This window comes from Lathyrus oleraceus, chromosome 1 (assembly GCF_024323335.1).
Source record: "Lathyrus oleraceus cultivar Zhongwan6 chromosome 1, CAAS_Psat_ZW6_1.0, whole genome shotgun sequence".
In the NCBI taxonomy this organism is placed as follows: domain Eukaryota; kingdom Viridiplantae; phylum Streptophyta; class Magnoliopsida; order Fabales; family Fabaceae; genus Lathyrus; species Lathyrus oleraceus.
In genome coordinates, this window is record NC_066579.1 from 153,048,771 (window position 1) to 153,058,551 (window position 9,781).

At 41.1% G+C, this 9,781-nt stretch overlaps 1 protein-coding gene across 1 annotated transcript; it reads left to right on the forward strand.

The window, feature by feature from the left end:
* Nucleotides 1-328: 328 nt before the first annotated feature.
* LOC127096668 (uncharacterized) lies at nt 329-3,449 on the forward strand. Its single transcript, XM_051035219.1, has 3 exons — nt 329-1,033; nt 1,187-1,741; nt 3,312-3,449. The coding sequence occupies exons 1-3, from the start codon at nt 329-331 to the stop codon at nt 3,447-3,449; spliced, it is 1,398 nt and encodes a 465-aa protein (XP_050891176.1).
* The last annotated feature ends 6,332 nt before the right edge of the window (nt 3,450-9,781 follow it).

Below are 9,781 nucleotides of genomic sequence, written 5' to 3' on the forward strand. Positions count from 1 at the left end.
TTTATTTTTAATATAACTTAGATGATTATTCTTTCTTAAGTATAGGGTTCGGGAATTAATTGAGAGCAAGATCTTGTCTTTTAAGGACATGGAACCGAATGTGAAGAACAATCCTCTTCCTCCCCATGGAGATCCTGCGGTAAATGCCATTGAAGATGCCTCTGCTGGTGTTACGGTTGATAAGATGGATGATGTAAAGACTCCTTTGGCAGCATTCCATGCCCGATTGGTGGAAGCTGGCATGATTAATGTTAATCATGAAAATTGTGAAGAGTGTGCCACATACCCAAAGGGATGTTAGGTGGTACGAGACAACATTCAAGATTTGATGGATAAAGGAGTGCTTCAAATATCCAGTGATGTGATGAACGAAGACGTGTTGGTAATTGAACCTTGTTTCAATTTACCTGAACCAATGGAAATCCCTTACTATAGCAGAAGGGTGGCGCCTGAGAATAGTCATCCGTCGCCTGTGGAAATATGTATGCCCACGCCTTTTCCATACGAGAGCACCAAGGCTGTACCTTGGAAATATGAGATTACTGTTGTGGATAAGGTTGTTGAAGGAAGTGCAGACGCTGAAGTGACAGAAGCTGTAAGTGAAGACGTCACCAATATTGCAGGAATGAGCATAATGACCCGTAGTGGTCGAATCTATACGCCTGAATTCAATGTGACTCCTCAAGGGCCGGCCAAGGAATCAACAGTTGTAACTCCTGCTAAAGAACTCGAAGTAGTCCAATCCGAAGATGTTGTTGAGTTCTTGAAGTTAATCAAGAAAAGTGACTATAAAGTGGTGGATCAGCTGCATCAAACACCATCTAAGATCTCTATTCTGTCTCTGTTATTGAGCTCCCAAGCCCATAGGGAGGCTTTGTTGAAGGTGCTTGCTCAAGCTCATGTAACACAAAGCATAACAGTAGACCAATTTGATGGAGTAGTGGCAAATATCACAGCCTGCAATACTTTGAGCTTCAGTGGAGAGGAATCACCTGAGGATGGACAAAATCATAATCATGCCCTCCATATCTCGGTAAAATGCAAGGATGATGCCTTGGCAAGAGTGTTGGTTGATACCGGATCTTCTCTGAATGTTATGCCAAAGAGAACACTCGCCAAGTTATCTTATCAAGGACCAACTATGAAACCTAGTGCCTTGATAGTAAAAGCTTTTGATGGTTCCAAGAGAACCGTGATTGGAGAGGTGGAACTACCCATATTGATTGGCCCTCATGTATTCCCGATTTACTTCCAAGTCATGGATATTAATCCAGCGTATAACTGCTTACTGGGACGTCCTTGGATTCATGCTGCAGGGGCAGTTACCTCCACCCTACATCAGAAAATGAAGTTTGTAGTGGACAATCAATTAATCATCATTTCTGGAGAGGAGGACTTTGTGGTCAGTCACCTTTCATCCTTCAGATATATTAAGGCTGATGAGGACGCTTTGGAAACTTCTTTCCAAGCTCTTGAAATAGCCAATGCCACTTTTGTGGAGATGAAGGACCCTGTTGGGAAAGCTTGTTCATCTTTCGCTTCTTTGAAAAGTGCAAAGTCTAGCATTGAAGGAGGAAACCCTGAAGGTTGGGGTCAACTTATCGATATTCGTGAGAAGCATGATCGCTTTGGTCTGGGATATGTGCCTTCGGCTGCGAAAGGAGCCCGAGTCCCTGCAAAGGACAACACCCAAAGCATCCAGGAAGTATTCCTCAGCACAGGATTCATCCATGGAGATCAGGTCAATGCAATTGAAGATAGCACCGAAAATGAAGATGAGCCATGTTTGGTTTACCGGTGTGAGACAACTTTGAACAACTGGAAGGCGGTTGAGATCCCCGAAATTTTTCCTTTGTCAAAGTAATAATTGTTGTATTTTTCCTTTCAAATCCTTAGCTCTGCCCAAGGCTAATGGATCATGTTGTAGGGCCCATTTTCATTTTCAAATAATCATTATCAATGAATGAAAGGCATTTCGTTAAATTCTTATTATTCATTTACTTGGCTTTCTCTTAAGAAAATGGCGATCTTTTCAAAAACAAAAAAAAAACTTTTCATTTATGTATCTTTTATTTTTTTTACTTTTCTAAAAGAAATCAATCATTCAAACATGCAGAATAAATGATAACCCCATTGAATCCAATGACTTTACTCCCTCTCATAACCTTGACTCCCCTATCTACCAAGCGGAAGAAGAAGGTGAAGAAGATTGTTACATCCCCGACGAATTGGAAAGGCTGCTCGAGCACGAGTCCAAAGCCCTTCAACCACATGAAGAACCAGTGGAAACAATCAACCTTGGCACAGAGGAAGAGAAGAAAGAAGTCAAAATCGGCACCACACTTGAAGCAAGCGTCAAAGAGAGATTAGTTAAGCTGCTACAAGAATATGTGGATGTATTTGCATGGTCATACCAGGATATGCTAGGTCTAGACACCAACATCGTTGAGCATAAGCTGCCACTTCAGCCAGAATGCCCACCAGTAAAACAGAAACTCCGAAGAACAAGACCAGATATGGCTCTGAAGATTCGTGAAGAAGTCAAACGACAATTTGACGCTGGTTTTCTCGCAGTGGCGAAGTACCCACAATGGGTAGCTAACATTGTACCTGTGCCTAAAAAGGATGGAAAGGTGAGGATGTGTGTCGACTATAGGGATCTGAATAGAGCTAGTCCAAAGGACGATTTCCCTCTACCACACATTGATACTCTAGTAGACAACACTGCAAGTTTTGCTGTATTCTCCTTTATGGATGGTTTTTCGGGATACAATCAAATCAAGATGGCTCCAGATGACATGGAGAAGACCACTTTTATTACCCATTGGGACACTTTTTGCTATAAGGTAATGCCTTTCGGTCTCAAAAATGCTGGGGCAACTTACCAAAGAGCTATGGTCACTCTTTTCCATGATATGATGCACAAGGAGATAGAGGTTTATGTTGATGACATGATCGCTAAGTCTCAGAATGAAGAAGATCATATGAGCCATCTGAAGAAGCTGTTTGAACGCCTCAGAAAGTTTAGATTACGATTAAACCCTGCAAAATGCACATTCGGTGTCCGTTCAGGGAAGTTGCTTGGTTTCATCGTTAGTCAATGAGGAATTGAGGTGGACCCTGACAAGGTCCGAGCTATACAAGAAATGCCTGCTCCACGCACCGAGCGAGAGGTTAGAGGTTTCCTTGGACGTTTGAATTATATCTCAAGGTTTATCTCACACATGACGCCCACGTGTGAGCCTATCTTCAAATTGCTTCGAAAAGATCAAGCAGTTGAATGGAATTCTGATTGTCAAAGTGCTTTTCAGAAGATTCGTCAATACTTGCAAGAGCCTCCTATTTTGATTCCACCTGTCCCAGGAAAGCCATTAATCATGTACATGACTGTGCTTGAAGGATCAATGGGATGCGTGTTGGGGCAACATGACGAAACTGGTCAGAAATAACATGCTATTTACTATCTGAGTAAAAAGTTTACCGATTGTGAAAGTCGATATTCGCTTTTGGAGAAAACTTGTTGCGCGCTAGCATGGGCCGCTCGTCGTTTAAGGCAGTACATGATTTGCCACACTACTTTGTTGATCTCGAAAATGGACCCGATAAAGTATATCTTCGAGAAACCTGCCTTGACTGGAAGACTTTCCCGTTGGCAGATGCTTTTGTCAGAGTACGACATCCAGTACGTAACCCAGAAGGCAATCAAGGGAAGCGTGTTAGCAGAGTATCTTGCTCATCAACCAGTTGAAGACTATCAGCCATTGAAGTTTGATTTCCCCGATGAGGATATAATGGTGATAAAAGATTGTGAGACCCCAGGCCCAGATGAAGGACCAGAACCAGGATCTCGATGGAAGCTCGCGTTCGATGGTTCTTCCAATTACAGTGGTCATGGTGTGGGAGTTGTTTTGATGAATCCAAATGGTGGCTTTACCCCTTTTACAGCAAGGTTGTGCTTTGATTGTACGAATAATGTCGCAAAGTATGAAGCTTGTATCCTTGGTCTTGAAGCCGCAATTGATCTCTGAATCAAGATCCTTGAGGTGTATGGAGATTCAGCCTTGGTGATCTATCAAGTCAAAGGTGAATGGGAAACCCGTGATGCGAAGCTGATCCCGTATCGCGCTCATGTTGTGAAGATGATAGAATTGTTCGACGATATCACTTTCCATCACATCCCAAGAGTAGAAAATCAAGTGGCTGACGCTTTGGCAACGTTAGCATCAATGTACCAAGTCAGATTCCATAATGAAGCTCCACTTATTCGAATCGAGCGAAGAGATGAGCCTGCTTACTGTTAGCTGATTGAAGAAGAAACTGATGGTAAACTATGGTTTCATGACATCAAGCGATATCTTCTAAGTCAAGAGTATCCAGAAGACGCTACATTGTCGGATAAGAAAACTCTGAGGAGGTTATCGTCCAAATTCTTTTTGAGCAATGATGTGCTTTACAAGAGAAACCATGACATGGTTTTGCTCAGGTGCGTGGATAGACATGAAGCAGACATGTTAATCAAGGAGATTCATGAAGGATCTTTTGGAACCCATGCTAATGGACATGCCATGGCCAAGAAGATTTTAAGAGCTGGCTATTACTGGTTGACCATGGAGTCCGATTGCTTCAGCTATGCAAGAAAATGTCATAAATGCTAAATTTATGCTGATAAGGTGCATGTACCGCCAACATTGTTGAATGTTTTGACATCACCTTGGCCTTTCTCAATGTGGGGCATCGACATGATTGGTGCTATAGAGCCTAAGGCTTCCAATGGTCACCGCTTCATCCTGGTTGCCATTGATTACTTTACTAAATGGGTAAAGGCTGCTTCCTACACCAATGTGACGAGACATGTGGTTGCTCGCTTTATCAAGAAAGAGATTATCTGCCGCTATGGAATCCCAAGCAAGATCATCACCGACAACGGTTCAAACTTGAACAACAAGACAATGACAGAATTATGTGAGAGTTTCAAGATTGACCACCATAATTCTTCCCCATATCGTCCAAAGATGAACAGTGTTGTTGAAGCCGCCAACAAAAATATCAAGAAGATCCTGCAAAAGATGGTGAAAACTTATAAGGATTGGCACGAGATGCTACCCTTTGCTTTGCATGGATACCGGACCTCATTCTGCACTTCAACAGGGGCACCCCCATTCTCCTTAGTGTATGGGATGGACGCAGTTCTCCCAGTCGAAGTAGAGATACCTTCAACGAGAATATTGATGGAAGCCAAGCTGGACGAAGCTGAATGGATCCAAAACAACTATGATCAACTTAATTTCATTGATGAGAAGCGGATGACCGCACTGTGCCATGGACAATTATACCAGCAACGAATCAAGAAGGCGTCCTCGAGAGTTCAAGGAAGGAGATCTCGTGCTCAAGAAGATCTTGCCAGTACACAAAGATTCACGTGGGAAGTGGACTCCCAACTATGAAGGCCCATGCGTTGTAAAGAGAGCATACTCTAGAGGTGCCTTATTTCTCACAACTATGGATGGCGAAGAGCTCATTCACCCTGTGAACTCTGATGCAGTCAAAAGATACTATGCCTAACAAATCCCGGTGGACTGAAAACCCGAAAGGGCGGTCCAGGCAAAAGTTAGGGATAAAAAAAAATGGTAGCTCGCTAAGTTGAAAACCTGAAAGGGCGACTTAGGCAAAAAAAGAGCGTCCCGGTGGATTGAAAACCCGAAAGGGCGATCCAGGCAAAAATTAGGGACAAAAGGCATAGACTGCGTCGGTTCGTCACTGATCAACACATTTGAGCTAAAAATGGAAGATCAATCTAGTTACTCCCTTCAGAAGCGAGGTCTCGTGGAGTCATTGTTATTAGGGATAGTAGTAGTCATTGTGATTCAATGTAAACCTTTCCCTATTGCCATTTTCAAATTTGTAACATTCCATGGAGCTACGCCATTTGTGTGCTACCATTCTTGAATAAATACAAGTTTGCCTATCAAATCCTATCATTTGCTATTTTTCTCTGGTTTTTCTTTGTTATACAAAATGTCATTTATTTGTTAATAATGAATTTTGAACTCAAAAAGAATTTTTCAACATATTGAGAAACACAATTTTGCTTTGACATGTGGAAATATTAAAAGGAAATATTTCGTCTTTCCCTACAAGTCTCAAGTTGCGAGACTCCCCTTGGATGATAAACATCTATCTCCAGAGAGCACAAATTTATCATTCTCTAGAAGGATTTTTGGGCCAGTTGTAACTGTTCAGCTTGATAGATCCTCCTTTAATGCATTTACTCACTCCTTCGGTTGAGTTATTGGTGTTGAGGATTCAGTACCTCCATAAAGCTTTCCCTAATTTCCAGTCTGTATATTGTCAGCATTTGCATTTCATGATCATTCATGCATCATGCATATAAGCAAAATCCAAATCATGCATAGCCCGAAGTGCTTCGCGCTCATTTGCATAATCTCAGGTCTCGTTGTTGATTGTATCCCTTGACCTCTGAGACCAGTTGTTACTGGCATCGTCTGTTAAGTCTGGTTGTCACTAGTGTCTTTGACCAAATCCAGTTGTAATTGGTATCCTTTAAGGTCGGGTTGTAACCAGCATTTATTTTAAACCCAATTGTCGTTGGCATCACTATCAGTCTGTTTGTAAATACATTTGTGATCGATATCTGAAGTTTGGTTGTCGCCAACATCATTTCAAGTCTAGTTGTTGCTGGCAAACTCCGTTGTAGCCGGTAATTGTTTACTATTGACTTTCATCAAGTCCAATTGTTGTTGGCAAAATCCGTTAAAGAATCTGGTCGTAATCCATTGCTTACGGTTAAAGTCCAATTGTTGTTGGCACGTACAGAGAGTTTGAATACCTTGTCTTTCCTGATGGTTCCGTGAAAGTCATGTATGACTCATCATCTAGAGGAGTTCCCAGAAGCTTGGAGGTTTTTCGTGTTAGAAAACTCCAATGATGTTGGTTTTGTTTGATTTCTCTGTAAAGAATCATCGTAGCCTTTTGCGTGGATGATCTACTTATAAGAAGACTCCCGTTTATCTTTGTTTTGCCTAAATTCCCTGTTAGGAATCTCCAAAATCTGTGATTGGATGAATTTCTTGTGAGAAATCTCCAGAACTATCAGATGTATTCTAAAGTGTTAGGTCAGGTATGAACCTATTGATGAAACTTGCTTTGTATGTTTTCCAATATTCTCAGGTCATGTATGAACCTATTGGTAAAACTCCCTTTGATTTTTTCCAAGTGATGTCAGGTCATGTTGTAGCGGTGTATTCGTCGCCATATGATTTATCGATTAAACCATAAGCAAAGCATACAATGAAGTTTCGAGTCGCCACCGCACTTTTATTTATCCAAAGGATTGGCTAAAAAGCGAACAAAAGCCTAAGAAGTTTTACACGTAGAAAACTAATAAAAGATCAGAGATTCCAGGTAAGGGGTAAGTTACGCAATGGGAAGGTGTTAGGCACCCACTACGTCCTAGGTACTCCTAGGGAGCCCTTTTCACACTTGTTATGCTAAATTGTTATTTGTTACGACATATGCATTGTGCAAACATGAGTGAGATGATGAGAAAAGAATGTACAAGTTTTATTGGGTTTGAGCGGATGAACCCGCTGCCTACGTACCTTCCATCAAAGGTAAGGATCAAAACGCCGTAGTTCGGCTAAAAGATTTCCAAAAGTGAGTTGGATTCAATTTTAAACAATAGCACTGAGGCTTTTCATTATCAATGGGAGAACACTCGACCAAAACCAACATCCACCATGCGAGGATAGCTTCGACGTACGAGAGGGGTTAACCCTATTTTCAGTACGGAAGTCTTACTGTCGACTCACTAAAGATAAGGTGAGGTTTACATCAACCACAATGATAATTGAAACCTACGGCTAATGCATGAAAAGATTAATGGACATGGCCAAAACAAGTGAATGAGTGAAGTTAATTGATTGTGATTATGAAAGTGAAGTCAAAGTATGATTAAGATTAATTCAAAAAGAAGTATTATGAAATGGAGTTTGCAAAAAGAGTCAAGGACTTGAGTCCAGGTTTTTAGTTTGAAAAACATGAAGATGTTTGCACAATGTCTAAGTCAAGTTTAAGATCAAAGTGTGAAAAGGTTCTAGGACACAATGAGGATGAATGAGTGAGGATGGAAAGTAAAGCTTCTCAGGAGGTTCACTTCTTGAGATCATATAGAGGATGATTCAAGGGTGTCCTTTGGAATGGAAAGTAAGTAATGATGAAATAAACAAACAAATGATACTGGATGCCACTCAATGGTCTTACTCCAATCTCACAAACAAAAGCGAATATCGGATACCAATAGCTGGATTTACACCAATCTCCTAAAACAGACATGGACATCAGAGGCCACTCAATGGTCTTACACTAATCTCCTCAAAAAGAAAACAATGAAGAAAAATGGAAATCAACTGCCAGCTTGTGGGACTTAGGTTAACTCCACACATGATCATAGGAAAGCAAATGCCAACTCGTGGGTCTTACAATTGCATCCTCTCATAAACAGATAAAATAAAACAGTAGATGTCAGATGCCAACTTGTGGGACTTACTCTGACATACACAGTATGATCCTAGGAAAACAAATGCCAACTCGTGGGACTTACAATTGTATCCTCACATACAAACAAATCAAGCAAAGATAAGGTGAGTGGCCAATGTGATGGTCTTATACTCACTTCCATATCATAGGAACAAATGCCAACTTGTGGGACTTACAATTATCCTCAATGGGTAAACAACAATAATGATGTCAAACAGACAAAAGAGATGCTCATGCATTAATGGCAATTGATGATGATAAATGCATAACATACAGGCAAGCAAGTGCATATGAAGCAATCAAACAATCAATGAGAATCAAACAGCACACTCTATAGCCAAACAAGGGGGCTCACACAAGAGGGTTTGACTTTGAAAGTCCACTGTAATAGGTGAAGGTCGCTCTTAACCTTGCCATTGAGAGGCTAAGGTGAAGCAGATGAAGAGGAGATGAGGGGTGTGCCTCATTGCTTCTATCTCAGATCAGAGAGAGCATCAAAGAAAGTGTGGGAGTTCAGAAAGTAGGAACTCTCTCCACATTATTGACTCGATTAGATCTTGGGTATTTATCTCAATGCTTCAACCATGTAATGGGAGCAAAGAGAGGACACACTGAATAGTGGGGGATAGACTGCTTATCCCTACCTTCCACCAATTGCCTCAAATGAGGACTTTTCCTGCTTGGGACAAAATTAAACACACACAGGCATTGCCTCTTAAGGAGGACTTCAGACAGTTTGCCCGGTCAAATAACAGACCGGGTCTCCAGACTACATGAAGAAGAAAGGTTTATACCTCAAAGCAAATGCTAAAAAAAGCAAAGCAAGCAAGTTCAAAGAACTTAAGCAACTAAAGTACCTGAAAAAGTCAAACTTATTAGCAAACAGTTCAACAGTCAAAATCAAAGGCAAATGGATAAACAAAAGTCAACCACAGAGGGATCAATTGTGCAAAGCAAGACTCAAACACATGAGTCAAACCTACAAAACAAAGGTTAGTACATGATATGTAATCAAAACCAATCACATTTGTATGATCTCAATGGCAATGGTGCTCAACCTGAAACAGGAACTCAATAGTAAGCACAGAAGACCACTAGGACTAGCCTAGGGTCAAGGATGGAAGAAAAAGTCAAAGCAGCAAGTAAAAGTCAACCAAAGTCAAGGTCAAACAATTAGGAAGCAAACACAATTGGGCCCACATTCAAATCATGCATTATGATCATT